Genomic DNA, 25748 nt, shown 5'->3' on the forward strand with positions numbered 1-25748 from the left:
AAAATACCCTTCGTGAAAAGTAAAGCCGTTTTGATCGATAAACTTGCTTACCAGGAAGCCAAAGTTACAATTATGTAAGTATATACTGAGAAGGTATCATATTTCAAAACAGGATAGAATCTGATATTTCTACAATATTTATATACTAATGTTCCAAAAGCAATTCTCACTGTTAAACTAGGATGAGGCAAGCCTAACAAAAAATATTATTTTCAACAAACACCGGTTTCATTTATCGCCATTAGATGCGCAATCAGTTCCTTATTGTGCAATGCGTCTCTATGGCGCCCTCTAAATTTTTCGATCGTAGTGCTGTTGTTCTTTCCTTTTGCTTTTGTAACTCGGGCTGGTAAATGCCGTTTGTGGTTGGACATTGTAACTTCCTATAACCAAATGTCTACTGATAGGAGTGGTCTTTTACACTGCAGGTCATTTAAATCCTTTGAACCTCAGCTCACAGATTACAGTTTACTTTAGAAGGTGGGTAACATTTCCAATAGAACTTTTGCGGGTAAATTAAAAGAGAAAGCGCTTCAAATTTGTATAATAATATATATTGAGAAGAGGTTTGAGCACTTTTCTCTCCCTAGGTCCTAACGCAGCATAACTATAGCTGTAAAAAAAAAGGGCTATGCAGAAGCCTGGAAGGAATTGTCTCAAGAAAGTATTTCTGCAATGCTCTTCCATGTCGGAGCAACAATGGCGCGGCCAAGGCATCTTAAGATGTTCTACTCCTGGTCTAGTCTCTCGCTCTGTAGAAGAACGTTTTACCGCTGGGAGATGCACTGTACATGGTAAACTTATCGCAAAGACCATCCACATTTGACGGGCTGTCGAAGACAACGAGGTCGTTTTCAACTCCAAAGATAAATTTGTTGACGCAGGTAAGAGATGGCGGGAAAATTATTGTGAATGTTAACGGCTTTGTGTAGTTCAAGACAAATACATCAAAATGGCCATTATAAGATATAAGTAGCTGCCCCTTTACCAATTTGACCTCAAGAAATCGCAAGTAAGCGAGCCCCTCGACTGTGTACACTCCAATAAATGGTTTGGTATCTGGAGGAAGCACTATTTTCTGAATTGAATAAAAGAAAGTGAAGTTCACTACTAAGCGACAGACTGCTTGACATTGGTTACTTACATCGCTCTTTCTTAGTATAGCCCTAGCATCAGCCCTCATTCAGAAGCTTGACAGATTGTGAGAGTGAGAGGACACATGAGCGATTATGCGTAAATAGGGTCGCGCGAGGAAAATCATGCTCTCCTGCTTCCACGCGCGCTTCTAAAATGGTCGCTCACTAAGATAATAACATCAAAGGAAAATATCATAATGAACCAATCAGAATTAAAAGTTGAAACGAGGAAACCACCTCAACCGCGGGAAAATGCGAGTGACCGAGGTTTGATCGGTTGAGAGATTGGCACGAGTTTTCTCGACCAATCAGAAAACTAAGTACAGCAAATCCATAGCAATCATGGACTATTTCCACCACTCAATTAAAAATTGCTCTAAAAAAGAAAACTTGGCGTAGTCAGTAACTTAAATTGGAAACAATTACCTTTTCCGTTTCTTTTAAGAGGACTTCTTTAAGAGCAGGGATGAAATTCGTGTTAAATTGTTCGGTAAATTGAGTCCGCAGTTGTTCACAATGTGTGCAAAATAAGTTGAAAGCTGAAAATAAAGAAAATGATGGTCAATTTTTTTTTTTACCTTAAACGTAACTAAACTTCGATGGGGTTCGTCTAAACTGAGCAGAGGCGTAGAAAAAGCTGAGATTTGAAAAATTCAAACCAAGTGATTTTAACATTGAGTGCGAAGAGAACTCTGGTCCCAGACCGCGTCGCTTACGAGCACTGTCTTATTATTAGGGACCTTTATCATTTAGGACGGCAACGCCAAAAAAGACGTCGATAAAAAAATTAATATATATTTTTAGTTGGAATCTCGCGAATTACTGGATGTGTTTACTATCTCTTACGGCGCCGCAAGTTAACATCAGCATAACGTATGAGAGCGGCGTTGAGTTCTAAATGGAAACTTGAATAATTTGCCGTCGGGGTTTCCTTTCTCGGACCACGCAAAGTTTGATGATTTCACGTTGTTAATTTGCAGAGGACGACTAAGAAATGTACACAGTTTTAAAACGCACTGAGCTATATTGTTTTGCACAGTAAATCTTTTATTTTGCCACGTCTTCGTTGCTGTCGTCGTCGTGGTTTGCTAAAGGTCCCTACTAGCGCTGCGGGACGAGCTTCTCCTCACCCGCGAGAAAGTTGAGGCGAGCCAGGAAGTAGTCTGCTAAGGGGTCTGGTACGAGTTATTCATTATCATTGACAAGGCCCTTTCAAAAATGCAATGATGAGGGCATTCTCATAGGCTGCTGCAAGCCGAATTATAATTGTTCTCACCCAGTTTTAACTCTGGCAGAAGTTGGATTACCGCGTGGTATCCGAACACGTCACCGACTTTCCTTCTGACGAGTAAATCATCAAAGATTGTAATCTCCCAAGGTGTCCCAACGACATTCCTTCCGTCACCAAGAATGTATTCTTCAGTGAAATGGGGAGGAGATAAGATATTGCAACTGAATTAGTAGGAGAAGTGGTGGACTAACCATTATAGTCTGCTCTCGATAACGAAGGGAAAATAAACTCACCTGGCCTAAAGAAGTCGTCCGCAAGAGCGTTAGAGATGTAGTCGTTGGAGTCGAGGTCAAATAGAGCCGCCTCTAACTGGAAGTTAAAAACCGACGACAATAACCACACAATTAAGCTATTTTATACAGCATGATGACTTGAATAATTGGCGCAGCTAATTAGCTAATTAGGTAGAGAAACTCCATACTGAAGAAAATACAGTAACCTATCAGGCATGGAAAATTTAGCAGATTTACTTCCCTAAATATTTATGTCCCGATGTTCGTAATTAAAACTGTATTTCGCATGCGCAACACCGAGGTGCAAGATGGGAAGGTGCACGTGGACGATCAGATGTGCACGAAATGAGTGTGAAGAAAAATCAACCTTCTAGAGCTCCGCTTTTAGCTTTGGCTAAATCTGGTTTTAATTTTTACCCTAGCGCCTGGAGATAAGATAAGAAATAATAGACACTTCATGGGAGAAAGGCAGTCGCGGTGAAAAGAAACCGGCTCGCGTAAAGACAACGATTAACGCATCTTGAAGCAACGTTTTACCTTTGCAAAGTCAGTTACAGTTGAATAGACTCCTCCGCTTGGATTTAGCCATCCCCATTCTTTGACATTAGAGAATTCTGTTTGGCTGAAATAACCAACTGGTATACGTTTCTTTATACTGAAAGTTAAAGAAATAAATTTTAAAAAGGAATTTAAGTGCGTTTTATAGAAAGGAAGATGCTCCCTGCAGCTCAAGTTCCTGTGGCGACCTTGAGTCCTTGACTCCTATCGCTTTGTGGCGTTATTCCTCTCTCAAATTAAAACCATAAGCTAAAGTAATAAAAACACGCCCAGTATTTACCTGTCGTCCAAGACGAAAGATGTGTCAGTCATTTCAAAGGTGTCAAATAAATTGCTCTTCATCCATCCTTCATAACCAGCCCCATTTCCAAATCTCTCGCCCAGGACCTGACCGAGCAGCGCCATGCCGAGGTTACTGAACAAGAGGACAGATCACAGATACAAGGTCTTCATACGATTTCAATCTTATTTCTCATGAACATTCATATGCTTTTGAAATTTGCAATTAAAAGCATAACATGAGCTAGCATTTGTAAAGCTATGAAAAGCTTTTGAAAAGCGTGTGAAAAATGATATGCCTTCCAAACAATATTTACTTGCTTTGCCTATGATCTTAAAGCCTACATGCGGACAACTCGGAAACGCTTAAGTACTTTAGAGCTTGACAGAATTGGTGACTTCGGAAGAGCGAACTCTGAATTTCACACTCTTTAATGTTAATCTATTCCGTTGCCCCGTTTCAAGCTAACAATTATTTTCAACTATGAAGAATCAGTCGAGGAAATAAGGGCCTACTAACATTAATTAACGATGAGAAAATCGCAATTTTGGAATACGATTCTTGGGACACTGTCATAACAGTTCATTGATGATGAGTTTAAAATAAAATGAAAAAAAACCTGTAATGCGGCTCTGTACCAGGCGCCCGTAAAAGGGTCACATTTCTAAGCCGCTGTATCATCTGATCGTGACGATAAGGACAGAGGTTTGATCTTGTCTCCGGGTAACAGGGTGCCTCCCTAGGAAGACCGGAACGATGAGACGCCAGCTGTCTAACAAATGAGACAAAACCAAGAAGGAACGTGTGAAATTACTTTGTGATGGTGTAAGGGTGGGGAAGGCGTGGTTTCGGAGTGGGGGAGGTGCTACACTAATCTATCGTATACATTTTGTGTGAATGCGTGCGCACTATTTACATTGAAGATAGATCTCTTGGCATGATTCTAGAAAAGAATGAAATGAAGAGGAATATTTTCTTTGATTCGAAAGAGATTAAAATTAAGTCTTACCTTAACGTAATTGGGTCGTTCCCAAAAGGATTTTTTACAGAAAAATCACTTTGATAACTGGTGACAGGGTCGTCCAATGATTTGACAAAGCCGTCATTGTGTAGCTTAAACAACATCAATACCTGCAGTGTCGAAAAGCGGCAAATTTTTCAATAACCCTGCTCGTTTGTTCGTGGCCTTTGGTATAAAACTCTACGCTTGGAAGGAATTTTTTTTTTAGACGTAAAAGCTTGAATTTTCTGAGGTATTAGCGGTCTCCTTCCTAATCCTCCTGAAGGCGGGCAGCAAAGATCTCAAGTTTTTTTGATCATCAACAATTTTCAGATCGCAAACGGAAAGGATAAGAACTGTTCATTTCTCCGAAGTTCTAGTAACAAGTGCATGAAATGTAGGAAATTGCCTTTTTCTAGGTATATCTCGAATTACGACCAAGCTAAGTCAGTGGCAATGTACAAAAATTCTCACTTTGAGACAGGAAGATTCTCTTCATCGTGAAGGCAGTAAACCTACTTTCAAAAATAAGCCAATAATTAAAGCTTCCTCAAGCTTCTTGTGACAACTTTATCTCCTACACCACGCGAGAACGCCAGAGCAGACTTGTGCTTTAATTACAAATGTGGGGTTCGATTATGAGGATAATAAATTTACCAGAAACTTGGATTTTCTTACCGTCAACACCTTTGAAACACTCGCCAAGGGGAATACAGTAGTGGCTGAAGGTTTTCTTTTAGGTGTCTCAGAATTATTCATTACACCATTCTCTCTTTTCCAGATCACTTCTTTCATGTAAACGATATTGCCTGTTACAGCCATCTGAAACAGTGGAAAAGGGCAACAGCGAATATTTCATAGCAGTAAATTGCACTGTATCTCAATGATCTCACCATTCAATGCATGTGCTGCATTTGGCAAATGTCAGTGAAAAAATCAATTCATCAAGAAAGTAAACAAAACATGAGATACTTACCGGTCCTCCTTGTTCGACGTGCTTATTGATCAAAGCTTCCAGCTCTTTTTGTTTGGTTTTAAGAAGTTCAGGTAGCGCTGTAAATGGCACAGGTTTTGGGATTGAGAAGCATGGGGGAGATGGAGTTTGTTTCTGAAATAAGACAATAACTCCTTACAAAACAAGACTGAAACGGTCCATCATATTTGAAAGGGAGAACAACCTGGCGATGGGTGGGGGGGGGGGGAGGAGGAGGAGGAGGAGGAGGAGGAGGAGGAGGAGGAGGAGGAGGAGGAGGAGGAGGAGGAGGAGGAGATTAATTCGTATAAAGGACTATAGGGGGGTTTATCTTGAGGGGGGTAGCTTGAAGTAAAAGCGCTGGACTCCTGATCGAAGGACTAGCCTAGGGCTCTACGTTACTTTTAAAAGTTTCATTTGAGTGTCAAAAATAACCCACGATTACATTGGTTTTGCCTTAGTCTTATCTGTGATTGGTCCAGAAAAAATCGCGCCATTCATACAACCAACCAAATTCTAAAACCAATCGCGCCTTGATCCACTCGCATTTTCCCGCGCTTCTGGCAGTTTGGCCGCCGTGATTACTTTCGTTTTGGTTTAATTAGACTCCAGTGAAAAGTGCTCGAAGACTCTGTACTCTCTCGGTTCTCCTCACCCAGGGGTACGCATAGGTCATGGTAAACTCCTAGATCAAATGAAATGCTAGCAGCAAAGGGTGTGTTAACTTTACAATTTCCTTGTCATCCGTCTTGGGGGAAATAATGGTTATCTTATTCACTCTAACAAAATTGAAATTGGGATAAGTTTCGACAGGATGGCCAGACCTGCAAACTGGGTTTGCCTTCACTTTAACCGGCCGGCTAATTATTATTGGACGAATATCCTTGTTACGTTTGCACTTTAGGATGGCACAATCTTACGTACTAGTTTCATAATTTACCATTTTACCATTTATCGTTAACGTATTTACCACTTCAGACTCTGTTGCGTTCTTTCCGTCAACTTTTCCCTTTTCACTCGAGGAATCCCTCGTAAAATATAAAACTATCATCACCAAGAACAGAATGATAAAAAGCACCAACAGTGTGATCAGAATACACTTTATACCGCACGGATTCTCGCGCTTCCGCTTCTTGGGAGGAAGAAACCCGAGTGTGCTTGAACTTGAAGGCAGATGGGGCTTACTCGGCCCATTCTCTTGATATACGTACGCGGCCGAAGGTCTGTGATCGTGAACGGAAGAGTAACTCTCTTCGAACGAATGGGTTTGTGGTCTTCCTGGCTGGTCGTAAGCATCATTCATAATTCCCGTAGGATTTTTAGTGGCTGAAGGAGAATAAAAAAATTATTAGCAAGCCGATCATCATAACCCCAGCACGTACTTTCCGCATATCCATCGTTCACTTCGTGGAGAGAAGCTGAATTAGAAATCCAAGATGGCGGCGAACTTTTATCAGCAAGAGTGCTCGCTGAGCGCACTCTTTTAAAAGAAAGGCTTTCGGCTGTGACTTAAATTTCGTGAATTTTTGTCAAACAGTTTGCAGGAGAATTGGGAACGCAGCATAGAAGTGCAATTCGAGTTGTAGGAAGTTTAGAAGATATTTGGGAAAGAATTTGAGTATCGATTGGGAAGCATCTTTAGAATGAGCCCACGTTTTACATGGGAATTCAGTTTAACAACTATTACATAATGATTTGGAGTGATTTTTGACTTGCGCCGACCTGCAATATAGAAACATTCGACTTTTAACCGCTCTTTGTCATTTATACTAATGAAAAAATCTGACGGATATCAGTTGGAAAGGAAAACTTAGTTACTCCTTGATATAAAATCATACCCGCGCGGCAGCTGCTCAAACATCAGGCCGCCCTTATTGACAAGTGTTCCCCATTTGATTAGCTTAAAGTTGGTCTATGACACAATCTATATCAAGGTGTACACGAGAATAAAAACTGAGATCAATTTATAATCTCTTGAGGTGTAACATTCACGCATTTTCCGCGGTTCTTGCTCATGATCTATTGAAGTACAGACGTTTAGATGACTGCCGTTAACAACATTCGGCTTTTTTTTTAATCGTAAAAATCCAATTAGATTCAATTTTGCCGTTGATCTGCACAGTTATGAATCAAAGAAGACTTCGGAATTTGTTAGGAACTTTAGTGATATACTCAGCTGCACCTCGTGAGCCACTTTTTCGTTTTTACCACTTTTAGTTTTGACGTCAACTGTGATCTTCTATTAAACAGACCCACGACAAAGTGGGATCTATTTGCTATTTATATGATAAGCTAAAGTATATACGCATTTTGGTTGATTCTTGCCTGTGATCAAGTGGATACAGACACGGATGGCGTCACTACTACCAACATTTTGCTTTTCTTTTGATCACAAAGAGTCAAAATATGGTTAGAATTTCAGTGAAACAATGGGCTGTGCATAGCGTATCACTTTTTGTTCTTGCAACACTATGACGTCTTGTTCAGTTTAACAGACGTACGCCAACGTGAAATCTATTTGTTACTTTTATTCTAGGCTAGTGTCGAAACTATTGTAAGCTATCATGGCAGAGCGCGCGAGAATAATTTCCCCGCATTTGTAATACAAGCGAAGGAAAAAAAAACCTCTTAAACTATTGATTTTCGCGTGATCAATTCGTTCACAGTTATATATTTTCTGTGATCTTTTAGTTTTGTGGTGTGTAAACCCCATACACTCATAATCAGTTAAGTTATTCACAGTGCTAATTCCTTTGTTGCTTTGAAGGACTTTATGACGTCAGTTGATATCGCTTACGGGTTGTTTTCATCACGGTCTGATGAAACTTTGATCAACAACTAGAAAACTTGTATTATTTACCCTTGTATCTAAAAGTTTATGTATTCCTGGGTCTCCTACGAAGTGTGGACAAGAACTGATACCTGTTTGATGACAAATTTCCTAGTCATTAGTTAATGGACAATTATCGGCTAAAAACACGCATATTACATTTGTTTTTTACTGCTTAGTGATGCTTTCAATGATATCTGATTTAATTGTCGTCGTGCACCGTTAAGCCAATTTATTTTCAGTTCTTTAAAGGTCAAAGTTTCCAGTTGAATAGCTTTGGAAAATATAATTTCTCCTAACAATTGTCGCGTGTTTAATAGCTTTTCTGCAGTTTTAAGATGATCTTTTAGGTGCTAACCATTGTTTAAATTATGCACACAGACCGGAAATACGCAGGAGTGAGTTTGTCGTAGAAACAGTGACAGCAGTTCATTATCTTTTGTTTATAGTTGGCGTGAAACAACGATCGGGCATTAGTAAATAGAAACGGATTTGATCGGTCTGAGACTCGAAAGCAATTTGAACGTTCATAAAACCTGTGAATGGCTTTACACCTAATAACACTTCAGAAATTATTAACTCAGAAGCCCTCAACATTAAGTGTCTGGCGAAACGAGAAATCATTATGATTTCAACTGATCATCTCGCTTTGATCTGGAATACTGCTCTTGAAGATAAAATGTTGCCCTCAATTTTTGTAACGAGTATAAAACTGCTGTCTTATGAAAAAGCCAGAAAACTGGGTTTAAATTTATAGCCAGCTCTGTTGTAGCAAACGATCATTAGATTCAAATGGATTGTCAGATCAAGACCACACACGATTGATATTCAAAGCAGTTCACGCGAGTTTCAGAGAATATGTACTTAATACACACTGAGTAATTCTGAACGCTTCTGTAGATGAGACAGCCAAAGACAATGTCTAGGGTAAAATTGGAATACTGCGTCCGCGTTGTCTGAGGCTTAAAAGACTAGTAAACGCAAATAACGTAGGATAGGAAATCCGTGTTCCTTATGGGAACTGTAAACACCAGAATCCGAATTCCTGCAGTGCGAGGTCTTTGCATCACACGAACATAATTACCTTTGTTGTACTGCTTTTGTACCTTGGGCGAACTGAAATAAATCCCTTGCAGCGCCATTTTGGATGCTCTTTGGTGATTGAAGTCGAGAGAAAGTCAACTATTTCAAAGGAGCGCTAAACGCAATATTTTTGCATTCCGTTTGATGCATGATAATGAAGGGGTTAATGTAAAGTTACTGAAAGGCATGCGCAATACACCATAAAATTTCTGTCTTTCAAATGTGCGTCATTTGAAAGACTATTCTTCTAAATTTTTTTTTTTTTGTGCATCAAAAAGGACTGTTACTCTGCCCTTCAGGTTAATCTCGTAACACCGAACAACTGAGGGCAAACGGCCTTGCAATGATGAGAGTGCCTCGAGTTGGTTAAACAAGATTTCCATTGAAGTCTGAGAACTTAGAATTGGACAAAAGGGAACTCTACAAGGTGCTCAGCGTTTTCAAAATATATTTTTCTTTCGTAAAACGTTTCCTTTGGAATTATTGGCAAATCAGCTGAAATGTTTTCGGTTACTTAAACCCACAGTAATGAAACAACGCTTTTGATGCCGGTTAAAAAGCGGTGCTTTTAACAAAACGATATCAGAAGAGACCCGGATTTCCTACCAGATTCAAAACGTAATCAAAAACGTTATCGTAAGCTGAATCACGCACGCATTTTAGTTGGTTATATCGGAGTACAATTGCATAGATGACGTTACCATTAACAACATTTTGCCTTTCCTGTCATATAAAATTAATGTCTCAGAAGATGTCAAAAGGTATGGTAACACCAGTGACACTGCATGCGCATCGTGCGCCAAATTTTGACGTCATCTGCCGTATGATACCGAACAGACTCGCGGCAATATGAAAATCTATTGTTAAACTTGTAATGTTCTTTCAAACCTTATCAAATTGTCAAGTAAATGAGTCATTTTTATACGTTATGAACTGATAAATATCTGAATAATGAAGTGAAACCCGACGTTTCAGGTTGGACCAAAAATATATTTGAAACTAAGAAATAGTTTGAGTATCTTTGATGAAATTACAATAGTTCAAACAGAGGAGAGCAAAAACCATTTCAATCTCTAATTTTGGCAAATTATCTCAGACTTAACCTCTCCAATCAATTTTTCGCGCTAAGATTCCTAAAGGAATAGATAAACTGTAAAGAGGAAAATCAAATCAAGAACAACACAGTCAGTTTTAAATCAAATGTTATTACTCATTTTCAGCGAATGACTCCTCTCAGTAAGTTATAAATTTTTAACAATTTGACCCTCACAAATGCTACATTATAATTTCCTCAGATATTTTTGTAATTTTTTTGGATCTACGGTCGGACAAACTTGTGCTTTAGTTGGAAGCACAAGCGATTTCCTTAAAAGGTTTTTTTATCATAACATTTCTCAAGTTTGGTCTCCATTACAGCAATATTTGACCTCGTTTCCACAGAGAAATTTATCTTCTGCTTTGAGATTATCATATCGTTTGACTTATTGTGATTAAAACAATTGCAATATGTTTACAGTATTCCTCGAATATCTTATTCAAACTCGTGTAGTTTCGTGTCGAGAGGCAATGTTCATTTCACGGCAGGGATCCGCTTAATAACTTATTTTCGATAGTTTTCTCGCGGACAAATAATACAGCGTACATGTATTTGCATAGAAATGGTGGTTAATATGGTCGTTGGCAGATCTGCGAAAATTGTATTTAAGCTTTAGCATATGCATGAAAGGACAACCCTTTAAACGTGACGACAACTGCTGTCAGAACGAAGTTTGACTGTTAGCGAGGCAAATGGTTACATAATTAACCGAAAGGTGACATCAATTACAAGCGTTTGTAATTGATAAAACAAGGTGCGCATAGAACAGCTGAAAAGTAGCTATGCAGATTTAAAAACAACGTGAATAGCACAGATAGCTGTAGTTTAAAGCTCTAGCTTCGATCGAAACCGTTTATAGTTTGAAATGTTTCAACATTTGCCTACCTTAATTAAGATAAACAAGGAAGCGGACAGGAAACTGCGGCGCCAAATTACGTAGGAGAAAGAACGAAACCATTGACCGTGGTAAAGATTGATTTGTTTTTAAGTTCATCAGAATCTTGCTTAATTACAAAACAAACCTTTGTGAAAGGACCGTGAAATCATATGCGTAGTATGTTACTAACTTTAGATTAACAGCGCGCGCTGTTTCTTTAAGGTTTGGCCAGAACTCAGTGTTTAATCGAAGTCCTTAAGTTTTTTTTCAACTGCTGGGAAGGTTCTGGTTCCTTCTGTCTAGACTTAGGAGAGAGTTGACGAGGCCATTGACAAAGTCCACTTCGGGACTGCGGTAACCCTGATTAACAAGTATTAGACGTCGGAAAAGGTCGTTAATTACTTTACGACAACCATGACCGCCGGCTATAAATCGTTTTCAGACGCTCAGCGTAATCACCAGCCGTACGTCGGCTCCTACTTCATCATACTGCTAAATTTCCCCTTACTGCTCTCGATTACGTCGTCCCAAAACAATACTTCGGTGCTATCAGTGTCTTTGTATGTATTTTGGGCTTAGTCAACACGTAAAAAGGTTACATATGTAATGCAAAATTTTAAGAGGAGTTCTCATCACAAATGTTTGCCGTAAATTTTTCGTCCAAACTCAAGTGCAGATTAAAATGTTAAAAAAAGAATGCTTTCCAGTCGAGTAGCTTGGTTCGAGTGCACAAAAAGAAATTAGAAATCAAAAACCGTACTAAAAAAAACCATGTAGTCAGACTATTATTGACGCCCTCTGTTATTACATATTATTCCGTTGTTATGGTTGAGTAAGTTTCCATCCACATCTTGCCATACAACCTGGATTTACAAATTCAGAGCGAACCGCCCCAATTAAACAAAAGCTTTGGGTAAATAGCGGAGGGAAGGGAAAACCCTGGAATATTCCCTATTTGGAAAAAAACCTTTCATTTTGGATGGAAAAATAGCTGAAAATCTTCCTCCTGTCCCAACCTTCCTAAAACCCGAGTCCACACAATTAAAAATCAGTGCGAGGTCGCTGTTCTCTCCAAAGGTAGGCCTTTGATCATCCGAAGAGAAGAAGCGTTGACTCATTTTATGAAAGGGAACTGTTTCTCAAGCCAACCGCGAAAACAAATAATTTTTCTCGTTATAATGATAAAAAATATAGATGGTGAATAACTTCGCTTCGGACCTCGAAGAAGAAAATAAAACCTTTGACTTAACAGTACTATAGTGATCTTTAATTTGAGAAAGTTTCTTTAAACTTAGACTATTCAGTTTAGCTGCATGTACATGCTTTCGTTGGCGGGATGATTATGTGTACTCTTTCATAGTGAGCTGAACTTCTCTCTTTAGTACTGGTACAATATAATACAGAATTAGCTTCTATTGAAAATTATTCACTTCCGACGCATTTTGTGTTAAAATTGTGAACATGAACGCTGCCATTTTGACGTCTTAGTAACCAAGCCTCACGCGCAAAACCGCGGCAAGCAGCTCCCAGACAGTTTCTGCTCTAGTAATCAGGGGAAAAAATTATTATTTGAGTCAATAAGTCTTTTTTGTAATGCTCTTAATCGATTAAAAAAATCGCTAGAAGAGGGAAAAGTAGTGAAACTTTGTCACCTCAGAGAAATGGGCTGGGCTCTGTAGTATAAAGGGCGGATAACGCTATCCACAGGATAAATCGCTATCCAGCTGATAAAAGTGAACAAAATGTTTTGCGTTATCCACAGGATAAAGATTTATCCAGTGGATAGCGTTATCCACTCTTCGAACAACTGGAGCGAGGCTGTTAAGCAAACTTCGAAATGGCGTTCACAGTCAATTATTAGCAAACCTAAAGATAATATTTGAAAGGTTAGGTTATTCATTGGAATTTAAAAAACACAGCCAATACAATAATCAGCTTATTATTGTAACTGAGTTTAAAAAAATTTGCGGTTTCTGCAGCGTAGCCATCCTTCATTAGACTATATTAGGACTTTCCTTATGATACATCTTCGGAAAAACTTTCTCTTCTCCGAATACTCCTCGTACTCAAGGCTTTTTAAAACCTATTCCTCATTTGCAGGGAAAAGCGCTCTTTTAATATCTTATTCCACGCATACTATGGTCTCTTACATGGATAACTCGTCCCCTTTTCAGCTCTTATCAGATATATAATTCTCCTGCGGAAATCTGAAAATTTTATATTGCACGACTCGATTTACAAAGTCCTATCCTCTTCATCGACGAAGTCAGTCATTTTCCAACGTCTCATTATGATCTGGAAGTATTTTGAGATTATAAGTGTTATATTCCTTTGTAATAAGAAATGGGTGGTCTAGTGCATCCAAGGACCTCCTTAGTCACGCCTGGTACATTAAAACTTTTTTTGCGGTTCATCTGTCACGTGCAATCCTTCTCGAACGCTTGAAAACTACTTAAGTATATCGGCTCCGTCACTCCTCGATATTTTGCACCTTTTCCAGACACTGTTAGCTTTCCATGGCGTAAAGGATTTATAATAAATCTGCAAGTGCGCTACACAGCTTTGTATTTACAAATGAGCTTGCCATAGGCAAGATCACAGTTGGAAGCATGAATTATAAAAGAAGAAAGTATTTGAACTCGTTCAGCTTCTCACCGCGTCCACAAGGATGAGGGTGCAACCAATTCATAACTGTTTTCTGCGAAAATATGCCTTTCCTCGAAGATGGAACCCAAACACCGTAAAGCCAGTTGAAACCCCGTCTGGTGAACTTCCTGGAGGGTCAAAGTGCACTCTCTCGTGATTTATTCCCATTAAGGCAATCAAAAGACAATCTACCTTTCTTCGGTCAATCAGTTCAAAGGTCGTTCCTTTGATGTGATTTAGACGAAAAACATGGTTGTCCACGGCAAAAGTCATTTTTCCCTCGTTGTACCTGATGATGACTCTCCTAATGGTGGGTACATCATCTGTGAAAAACTCTCCCAAATAAGGAGCCGCCTCTTGTTGTTGGATAGTTTTCTGTTGCTGAAAAATTAAAGAGATTAATTGATGATTAGATCATTCAGAACCAAGAAGACTCAGCGGGTATCTCCACTGATGCTAGAGAGGCAGGCTGCCATAGCCTTCGGCCACTTTCTTTCCGTGATCTCTTGGCGACCCGTATAAATAATTAGAGGCTACACGAAGGGAAGTTCTTGGCTCTAGAGATCTAATATATTGTTGTTTTTTTTTTCGATAACCAGAGCCGCACCTGTTTATGAACCACGTGTTATGATTTTTTCTTGTATAGCCAGGTTACTGAGTTGTTTTCAAAATGACGGCGTCCAAATTCGAATTTTTATCATATTAGAAGACAAATTTCAAACACATCAGTTTCTCTCTAGAGTCGAACACAGCAAGTAGGTATCAAGTTGTTGAACACAATCTTAATTGGTCGAGATAAAAATTACAATGTGTCTGAGCATACTTCCCGTTTAAGCATTCAGCTCACTGATTATAAAAGTAATAACAACGAGTTAGCGCCTGCTCAATATTCCATGGTTACCTTCACATCTCTGGCCGTTAGTTCTTCGTGGAATGCTATCAACAGCCTCTTAACGCTTGGAAAACAGCAGCCTTTGCAGCTTCCCGTATTAAAGATGTTGAACGCTGGAAAACAACAAAAAAGGATCAATAATAATTTGGAATATGACGCCCAAGAAGATCTGCTCAATGCAGTTTTATTCCGCGTCCTCTGAGTGAAAATAATAATTCTTTGACAGCTTGTCACAACGAGTCTCTGATACGGAAACTCAGGGGCTAAATGAGTAACCGCACACTTTTACAACAGGCCTGATTGCATAGCTCTAAAGGAATGATCCTGACGCTGGTCCACTGCAGAATTTAGCAGCAAAGCAGCAAAGCAGCATTTAGTTTAACTTAAAAGGGACGTATTTTTCATGCAATAGCCCGGAGAATGTTCTACTCGCACCATTGTGGCCTGAGGTGGACTCCTTAACCTTATATCACTTGTTATTGGTTCTTAGTCTTCCTGCGGGGGTTTTCCTTCAGCCCAGGCTCTTCGTTTCCCCCGGCCTAAGTTTTCCTGCCCCCAAAAAATTCAACATTTCTATTCGAACTGGAAAATGGAGGACAAGTGGAAAGGCAGTGCTGAAATTTACTTTACTTTTCAACTTTGAATCTCATTCATTAATTCCAAAAATGTCAGATGTAGACAAACTTACCAAGTTTCAGCTCGGGAAAGAGGAAAATATTTGATGAGTAGCCATACACAAATCCATTTTTCATCCTTGCAATATAACCGTTCATGAGAAACATCTCCCATGGAGACCCAATGAACTGTTTGCCATCCAGGATAAAAGCTGCAAGGAAAATACCTCAAAATAACACATCTCGTATTGAGACAAAAGTTACGCAATATTTTTCGTTGCAGGTTAACTAGTAATCTATCTCTAAACTCCCAGATCAATCGGTAGTGAACTCTTAGAAAAAAAAGACAGAAAAAAGTTAAAGAACTCCTCACCGGGTGAGAAAAATTCTTCGGTCAGGACAGGGGATAGAAAGTCGTCCTCCTCCGTGGAATTGAAAAGCGTAATCTCCAACTGAAGACAAGACAACAACAATAATGCTATTATTAGATCAGTTAATTTCATGCGATTGGCATGAGAGAGATGGTATTGAGTGTAAGGGAAAGGGCAAGATGACAGAGAAGGAGGCCGAGGGGGCAATACTGGGAACTACAAATATAGACGCAAAGGTTATAGTAGTACGGATTTGGTCCAAATTTCAAGGACGAAAATCTCTTTTTTTTAGGAAGTTATTTAAATGAATGGAAATCAAGCATTAACTTGTGCAAAAACTGGAAACAAATACCAGCAACATAGTACTTAAATTCCCTACTCAACACCACTTTGGATCGTTTAATATGATGTTCGTTGTGCGCCATCATCATCAAACAAAAGCTCAGTGGTTCGTAGGAGTTATAAAATCACGCAAATAAAGGGGGCGACAATGAAACCCACACATTCCAACCTGGCCAACCAAGCAGCCCAACAGCCGATAACGATCTTTTCTCATTCTAAACACTCTATATGCCATCTGTGCCCAAAAATTTTATCCTTAAAGAAAATTTTTAACAGTTCAACAACAATTTTTTGCGATAGTAAAGTTTCTTTCTGACACTACCTTCGCGAGATCCTCCAGTGACGTAAACATTCCACCAGCTGGATTGGCCCATCCCCACTCAAATGGCTGCAGAGAATCCTTCCCAAGAAAACCCACGGGAATTCTTTGCCTCAACCTGTCGACGGAGAAAATCAAGGGAATAAATAAATGAAACCAAATAAACTTAATCCTGGACTACTCTTCAACATTCAATTCATTTATTTATCTATTTTTTTGTAAGCGTGAATTAAGGCCTATGTTATCACTCACTTAGGAGTTAACTTGAATCCCGAGTCATGCATGCCCAGCGGATCAAAAACACTTTTCTGCATCCACTCCTCGTACGAGACGTTTTGCGAAAGGGCCAGTCCTTGACCAAGCAGCCCAAACCCTAAATTACTTGAATATAAAGCAGTGTTATCACTTAATAAGCTTTCCAGTTATTTGTTAACAATATTTAAAACTGAAAGGAATGGAAAGTAATAATAAACTGACAGTAAACTGACTGAAAGTAATAATAAACTGACAGACCTGTAGCTGACTTTATTGCCTGGTTCAGCAACGAGAGTAAGGTTCTTTATACGATCTAACATAACAGTATTATTGTCTGGACAAAGGTTCTCTTTCATTTCTTTAAGACATGGAGCTTCTCGTGGAATACCAGACATGTGCGAAACCATTTCCCTGAAAGAAACGAAGTGGTTCAGCCTATTTGACAATTGTCCTCGTTTTCAGCAGAAATCAGACCTGGACTAGGTGAAATCCCCACAGGGGATTCCAAGTCCAATACTTGTTGAAGTAATATTAAAAATGATTCCGAAGTATTTTCATTTAAAAGAAGAATTTTACTCATTAAAGTACTCCCTTCTTACGGTGGCAAATTTACTTTATTACCCCCGTTGATAAAACCAAATGTTACTGTAATACTCCCCCACCGACGCAGCAGCACAGTTTCTTCAGAAACTTACCTTCTTTATTCTGAAATGAGTTAATTGGCGAAATTATTTATCGAATGAGTTTCAGTGCATCGATGAGCCAATCAGTCAATGGTTCTCCTGCACCAATTGTAACATTACTACACCGATAGTTTTACTTTCTATATCTTATTTGTCTTTCTAACTGTGTCTGTGATGGCCCGTCAGTCTGGTTTTCTGTCTGTTTGCCTGTGTAAGTCCATGGCATTGGGATCTCGCATCAAGTAACATTACAATAATTACCTGAGCACGATTTCATGAGAGTTAAATGGATCCTTGATTGAAAACTTTGGCATATATTTCTTGAAAGGGTCATCCAGTGACTTTACCTTCTTCTCGTAGTAAAGCTTGTAAAGCATCAAGGCCTGAAAAACCATAACCAAAATGATAAATCTCTGTTATTAACGATATATCAAGGAGTGTTTGTTTCGGAGTAGGGAAATCGAAAATCAAATAGAAAATTCCACATGAAGCGACGAGATCAGGCATGGCTCGATCATTAGGGATTTAGTTTTAAGAACGAAGATGGATTTAAAAAAAAATGCTGCGGCAAATTTATGAAATGATGGTCCTTATTTCATGCATCAGTGTTTCAAGTCTAATACCTGGTAAAACAGAGGCACTTACCGTGAAGACCTTAGTGACACTTGCCACGGGGAACACTGTTTTACTAGACAGATTTGGTGCTGAGGGATTTGATCTGTTCATTTTGCCATACGAGCGCTCCCAGATTACCTTGTCCATGTAGACAACGTTAGCCATGATGGCTATCTAAAGGAGAAATGAAGACAATTATCAAATTGTGTCGAGCAGGACTTTGATGTCCAAGTTTTGATGGATTATTAAGTAAGATGGTAGGACAAAGCTGTAACTGACTGTTAAGCCTGTATGAAACTGGAGCGGATGGTGATGTGAATCAATGACACAGACATACTCGGAAAAAAAGAACTCCAAGTGCTTTAATTGGAGTCAATCTACAACCTTCCGATTAGTACTATGAATGCTCTACACTGAGCAATAGGAGACTCGTCGCAGGCTAGGCCGTTTAACTAGGTCCAAAATGACAAACTTCTCCATACTGCTAGAATAGGAATGTTAATCTGATTATTTAAGTGAAAGATGATGTTGATGATCAGTAAATAACACAGGCATACTTCTAATTCCTACAATCACCATGAGGCCAGAACGTCAAAATTCAGTTGGAAAGAAGTGTCCCTTCCCTTAAAGCGAAGAGCAGTCAACGAATCTCCTAGAGACAACATGTCCAACCTCTTTCCAAAAGTCGGAATTGTTGCATCACCAATTGTCACTCAATTTGAGAAAATGGGTTATATCACACCACTTTCTCTTTATACGACCCTGCCGTGCGGGGCTGTCCGATCCTTTCTACTTCCAACTTAATCCCTGAACTACCAGTTTATGTCTTACCGTATCATCCTTAGTGTTGGCCTCCTTCAATGCACGCTCAATTTCTATTAATGCTTCTTCAATACTGATCGGCAAAGGTTCCAGTGGAACTGCTTCTGCTCGTACGGGGCAGGCGCTTCTTGGCGCAACAATTGGCTTCTAAGTAGGAACACATAGTTACCTTTATGGAATCGATTTCCATCTTTTACCGGAAGGGAACTCAGGTAATACGTTCGCAAAGAATAAAACGGACCTTGATATCTGCATGCTCTCTGTTTCCGCATTAATGTAACGAGAAAAGCCACGAATATGGTACAGAAACTAATGATGACACAGTTACTCTCTTAACCAATTTAGAAAGCATCAAACAACAAACAGTAACGAGATATTATATTCTGAGCTTGCAGTTGCGAATAAAAACTTAGCTGATCAGTCAAAGCCAAGCGAGGCCAACCAATTATAATTTTTGTTTTAGTTAGCCGACAAATTGTTCCAATCATAGTTTCTGTTTGGTTTTGGACCTTGACCACCGATCGTAGGGACACATAATCTTTGGTGTCGTACGTGAGCAATCAGAATTGAGCTGCCAAATCATCAAACATTTTATTTATTTGTTGTCAGCACGTTTCGAATTTCGATCTTACATGTCAATTTATATTTCTAAATGCTATTTTGATGAGCAAAACTCTTTCGTCACTAAGATGAACAGCATTGGTATGAACTCTTGCGTAAAAAAGCCAAGAAATTGTATTTTAAAATATTTCATAGTCATAACGCTGTGTTTATGATGTCTCTTGTATAATTGGAGATTTCCACGTCTACCGATTACGATAATGATTAAGTCTTGATGGAATCAAACCGATTCCGGCGCTTAACCTACTTATTGCCAGCAAAAGATCGGAAAATCCGATTGTATTCAAAGCTGGTCAGTAATAAGTTTACAAAAGTTTAGAATGTTCCGGAGAAAATTGCTTGCGCGCTAGTTTTGAAAGGGCATCATTACACGACAGGTGTCAATCGCTTTTCACTTGAACTTTATTGGTTTCTTAGTAGGTTGTCACAAAACAAACTTTAGATTTTAATTTTGGTGACGTTTGTCGCATACTGGTATGACTTCCGGCCAATATTGTTCGATATGTCCTCAAGTCTTGTTTGTACAGAACACGCATTTAATCTCAACCGAAGACATTCTTTTTAATGATATTTATTTATAATCAAACAGCAATTTAACGGCTAATCGAGTTGGAAAAATAATGAAATTATCCGTATCAATTACTCTACGTGGTGTGGATTGTGAAGCAAATACAAAAAAAAAATAATAAAATACGAATGAAAGCTGAAAATCAAATCTTTAGATTTAGATTACTTTTTTGTTATCAAATGCTAAAATAAAACGATTATTTGTTAAGCCTGCCTTTCGCATAATGGTTTGTGCCGAAAACTCGGGTCCATTACGGAAGGTAAAGTTTACAATCGTCGCTTCCTTTGAAGTTTCTGATAGGCAAAATTTTAGGAAGCAGTTTGCTTTCGAAATGCTGTTCTTGCTAACGGTCAATCAGCCATGAGTGATATTACAGCACATTTCATAGATTTTAAACCTTCGATTGAACTGTGGTGAAGATTTCCCAACAGAATATTTAGCAATAAAATCAACATCCGCTGAGAGAGTCATTTCAATGCTCTGACATTCAACACTCTTTGAAAATTAACGCCGATTATGCAGTAATTGCAAATCGTGTGAAACAAACGGTTCATGCACAATTTAAGTAATATTATATTATGAACACTAAACGCAATGTGAGCACGTTAGGTGTACTTTCGCGGAAAAGATTCGTTAGATTTTGAGCCGATTTTGAAGCTGATATTGCATCCCAAGTGTAAACATATTGTTTTGAAAGAAATGTTTTCCTACGAATGCAGCCGGTTGATCTTCATTTGACAACTGTAACGGAAAGTGTACGTGTTATTTCAAAACAGGATAAGGCAGTTTTATCGGTTGGCAGCGCCATAGCATCGCTCTGGTCTTCAACAATGTGATGAAACGATTAAGATGTGCTTTTGCAATAAACTAGAATAGTACTTTTATTTAACCAGATACTGAAGTAATACAGTTTAGGAAAACTTCAAACAGAGGAGCGTTAGGTCTTTATTTTGGGTGTGTCTTAATGGTAATATAATCTTGTCTTTGCGAGCTGTGCGTTCATTTTTATTCACGGAATATTTGGTTCTCACTTGCCATTTTACAATTAAGGAGCGAAAACGTTCATTTATATCAAAATCCACCCACACAGCCTGTTGCAGTTTTGGTAAATTATCAATGTTATTACCGCATTTTCAGATCCTAATCCACAAGACTAAGAGAGGTTGACAGAAAACATGCAGAAAATTCTATGCAAATAGACGAACAGAGAAATCACGTATTATATCATTTGTGGGATATCACTTGAAACTACATGCCGTAAAAGGTGCTAGATACTTAAATTTATGGGTAAGAGAAGATGATAATAAAAATAATATCTTGTCACATTTGTCTGCATCAAAATTCTAATATTACATGCCGTCAAAACAACAGTAAATCCAATTCAGTGGTAGGTATTTCGCTGATTTGGTGTGGGGTGGCGGGCATACGCACGAATTTAAGATTGAGAAATTAGGATAAAAATTCAATTTTGGAATCGATGAAGTGCAATTTTTTGGAATCGTACCTGTTCGAGATGACGCTTTTCATCGGTTTTGTCCTCAAATTTGTAATAGGACATTCTCCAAACGAATAGCGCAGTCATTACCATTGACACGATGATGAAGACCGCAAGAAACAGAGTCAACTGGCGTATTCGTTTCGAGTAAGCTCGGACGGTAAAATTGTCCATCTTGCCCTTGCTGTGGTGATCTGACCAGAAGCCGATGGTGCTTGCACTACTAAGCAGCGCACCTAAGAAGCTGTCTCTACCGGAAATTTTAGCGTCGTAAACATTAAATGACATCTGCGACTCCGCGCCTGGGGATTGGGGCGATTCCGGTTCCAATTTTCCCAGTCGGTTGTCCGTGTCCATGTTGGGATCTGGGTGTAACTGTGGTCGAGTCATTGAAAGTGTTCCTTTTTGTTCATCTGAAGCCTTTGAAATAAAGGAATAGAAATACTGATATGGATAACGCAAAACACACACTTAAGAACTTTTAGATTCAATTTTCACGAGACAAAACAAAAGTAATCACAATAACCAAAAGGGCCCCGTCATAATTTATCGCATGGGGTTCCCCTTCCCTTATATTCTATGCACCCCCCCCCCACCTTTCGGATATAACTGATAACTGGTCCCCAGGAATTAAAGGAAATTGTTGGGGGAGACAATGAGAACTCAAACAAAAAACAAATTGCTTGAAGAGTCACTAAGTCTGAAATGGTTTAAAAATTGAGTTTGCATTTGACCACGAGCCCTAAACTTCCGTAATGTCTGTTTGTGATTTGCGATCTGCAACCGGCAGCAAAGGTAATCGACGGTAATCGACGAGGTAATCGAAAAGTTTCAACAGTCCACTTTCTCTTCTGTTTGCAATCACCGGCATGCTTTATGGTTTTGTATGAGATTTGTTATTCGTGAAAATAAAATGCGTTTTTGCCAGTCACAAGATACAGTGAAGTAAACCCAATGCTATATAGTTATCATAAATCTTATTATTTTCTAAAGAGCCAGTTTGACTGCGTCGGCGGGAAGTGAAACAGTTTAGTTGGCAATGAACTTCTAGTGACACCGCTGTGTACAAGGACACTGAACGCAATCCAATACAGTTGCAACGGGATTGCTTTCCTCACTCCATTGCTCGCGTGGGAGCCACAAGCTATTCACTTTGAACTCAACACAGATTACACGCTGCTGTAAACTTGGTAATAACTCAGCTATTGCACAGTTACAAATAGCGCGCTTAGCAGAAACTATGTTAGTTGAAAGAAAACTTGTTGTATTTTTCATGTAACGTAAGTTTATTGAGAATAGCTCTTTGATCAATATCACAGAAAAAAAACCTTCTCACAGTTGTCTCAAGAAGGTTATTAAGATCGGAAATTACGCGTTGATTCTAATATATAACATTAAAGTTTTAAATTTGTGACTGTTATATAAATTACTGCGGTAAAGGTAAGTTATCGTGGACTAAACTCTGAGGCTGGACAGCACGCAAACCACAGAGAATGTCATTCAAAGGTTTTTAAATTACTTTTCATTTAAATAGACTCCTACTTTTAGACTCTCATAATGAAATTCACCGACGTTCACGGCCTTTCCGTCGTACAGTTACGTAATTTTTATGAAATGAGTACAACCTGTTAGGAATTATTAGTTTTGGATCCTTGACAACCAACTTAAGATTATTTTATTTTTAGTGCAAACAAGTGAGTGTCAATGTAAACTGTTGACTGAATCTTGTCATTTCAGCACTGCCGTTGTTGGTGGTATGTGGAGATACGATGCTTGCATAAAAATGGACCACTCTTTCATATCAGAAAAACGACCGACGGCGAGAGAAATTCAAAACGTCAAACAGCGTACCCACAAGTATTTTTATTGTAACACGTCTGAATGGAGGTTTCATTTAATGGCGCCGGCCTTTGTTCATGGCGCTTTTAGCATGCTTCCCATTTTTAAAAAAGAAAGTTCTCTCTTGTCTGCTTGCCTCTCAAAAATAATTTGTCGACGTTTTGAAACTAATGCACAGCTCCGCCTCTAAACGCAACAATAAAGTTTTGCTAGTTGTACCTCGTCTGAATCAAAACTTGATCAAGTTTTATTGTCTTCGCTGCATTTTTCTTTTCGTAGTTCAAAAAATTGCGCACCCAAGCTTGAAAAGTAATCTTTGCTCTGATAGACTATTTTCCTTAAGGAAGTGATGGCACAAATATTTTTCTGTTTTTTTTTTTGCTTAAAACTAGCCCCAGGAACTATGTCGGCTTCGCCTGTGAAATTTAAGACTTAAATTAATGAACTATTGCGCGTTCTGTCAATTTGTCGAAAAGCTGATACCAACTCGAAGGAAATTATTTGTAGGTATTGTTGTGAAAGACTATACCAAGCTAGTCAACGAAATGAAATACAAAATATTTCTCCGAGAGAGCGCAAATTTTTGTCAAATTTTAGTTATTGAAGGCAAACAATGATAGTGTCTTGACAAGGGCCGGCGAAGGAAAGATACCTTTGTAAATTGTCGACCATACAGAATTATATAACGCTTAGAAATGACTACTGCAAATTTCCCCTATTTTACCTCGTTATCGCTGAGTTCGTTCGGTCGAAAAGGTTCTGAAGAGATCTTGCAACTTTTGGTGCAAAAAAATATTTTGAGTAATAACCTTTCCACAAGGGTTTTAAAAGAAAACTCTACAGAGAAATCCATGAAAACAGCCTTTCAGTTAGTTTTATTAATAACAAGGAATTAATAAATAGCTGAAACCGATTTGATTGCAAGTTAGTGCGAGGAGAGACAAAATTTTGCCGTCCGGTGTAGACCTGCAAAATATCTGTGCCACAAAGAAATCGACGACAAGTGTCTGACGATTGTCAATACTTCAGTGAAGTAAACCAGTAGTTAATTAGGCTTATAGTTGACAAGTGAAAAGCCCTTGGATTATCAAAAAGTTAGCACAAATAATTTCTAGTTCGTCGAACGAGTTAGTAGAAAAATGTTTTTTATTTCTACCGATTTGAATCAAAAAATTACACTGTAAGAGCGATTTCAATGACGACATGCATTGTCAGCCCACTAAATATTGTTTTTCCCATTCTAACTGCTTGCCATGATAAGAAGCAGATTAATTATCGACTTCGTTCATAAGCATAGCAAATCAGCCACCGGGCATTTTGAACAGCGCGATGTAAACATGGCGTTTAAGTCTGTGCTTTCACTGTTTTTGGTCGTCAAGATTTCCACACTCGGATTTTAAGTTCAACAAAAATAGCTAGTGCGGGTATTCCCACATCGCATTCCCAAGAGTATGACAGAGAAAGTAGTAAAATAATAGTGAAATCAAGGTAGGTTTAGGCGGCAAAGCGGTACAGAGTGTCAACACAGTTTTTTTGGCACTTACCTTTAAAGAGCAGCCGTTTTCTTCTCTTTTTTTGGACGAAAATTTTTCGTTGCTTCCAGCTGAGTTTCGAACAGAAACAGCTTTAGACATTACTGGCGAATAGGCGACTAAAGCTTACAAAAACGTTCTCAGGGTTGAGGAATTCTGTTTGTTGAACGGACTCCCCGAGGACACAATAACGTCTGAATACTGATGCTAAATTACATAAATATCTGCATAAATCCTACACACCGACTTAATTACTTCATCATGTCACCAAATGGCTTTACCTATCAATCGCCATTACAATTATTGTACACAATCGTATCAAATACTCCTGAAATATTTCCTGTTCTTTTAGTGATAGCCTTGTTTGTTCACTTTTCATGGTATGCAAAAACAAAAAAAAGCGTGGGCTGCGACTTTTAGACTGCTCCTACCTTACACTCTTTTTGTGCGAGTTTGCATTGTTGTCTTCGCTGTCTAGATTTATCTCTAGCTTTCATGGACATAGCTATGACGAGACAGATTGTCTTGAAACGTTGGGATCTGATTCCGCTCTCATTCGGGTTGTATACAGGGCAGAAACCCACCATATCACGTCTCACTTTGGTGTGACACAGCTCGTGATTAGAGATCAGAGTCCATGGAAGCCTTTGGTAAACACAAGCATCTGTTCTTGTGTGACAATTAAAAGAAATGCCTTTCTGTTTTTATAATACTGGCAATTAAACGCGAGAGAAGTCAGAACGCGCAGTTGGCTAGGACAGGAAGGGGCGTGGAAGA

General features: G+C 38.8%; 2 protein-coding genes across 3 annotated transcripts; both read right to left on the minus strand.

Annotated features, from left to right (window-relative positions):
• Positions 1–216: 216 nt before the first annotated feature.
• LOC131780911 (putative beta-lactamase-like 1) lies at positions 217–9540 on the minus strand. The gene is made up of 12 exons (XM_059097538.2): positions 9386–9540; positions 6442–6797; positions 5475–5606; positions 5177–5320; positions 4508–4629; positions 4118–4270; positions 3499–3633; positions 3198–3315; positions 2661–2736; positions 2413–2553; positions 1563–1675; positions 217–1078 (listed from the first exon to the last, which is right to left on the minus strand). Exons 1-12 carry the CDS (start codon positions 9441–9443, stop codon positions 740–742), a joined length of 1887 nt encoding a protein of 628 aa, XP_058953521.2. The 5' UTR covers positions 9444–9540; the 3' UTR covers positions 217–739.
• A 3062-nt stretch (positions 9541–12602) lies between these two features.
• LOC131780894 (putative beta-lactamase-like 1) lies at positions 12603–25508 on the minus strand. 2 transcript variants are annotated; one of them, XM_066173345.1, is made up of 13 exons: positions 25403–25508; positions 24984–25042; positions 21610–22020; positions 18926–19063; positions 18125–18268; positions 17741–17862; positions 17055–17207; positions 16794–16922; positions 16545–16659; positions 15883–15961; positions 15584–15721; positions 14905–15008; positions 12603–14384 (listed from the first exon to the last, which is right to left on the minus strand). In XM_066173345.1, exons 3-13 carry the CDS (start codon positions 21988–21990, stop codon positions 14043–14045), a joined length of 1845 nt encoding a protein of 614 aa, XP_066029442.1. In that variant the 5' UTR covers positions 21991–22020; positions 24984–25042; positions 25403–25508; the 3' UTR covers positions 12603–14042. The 2 variants fall into 2 exon arrangements, with proteins under 2 accessions (XP_066029442.1, XP_058953504.2); XM_059097521.2 differs by lacking the exon at positions 25403–25508 and having other exon boundaries at positions 24984–25138.
• Positions 25509–25748: the final 240 nt, after the last annotated feature.

This window comes from Pocillopora verrucosa, chromosome 10, assembly GCF_036669915.1.
Source record: "Pocillopora verrucosa isolate sample1 chromosome 10, ASM3666991v2, whole genome shotgun sequence".
NCBI lineage: Eukaryota > Metazoa > Cnidaria > Anthozoa > Scleractinia > Pocilloporidae > Pocillopora > Pocillopora verrucosa.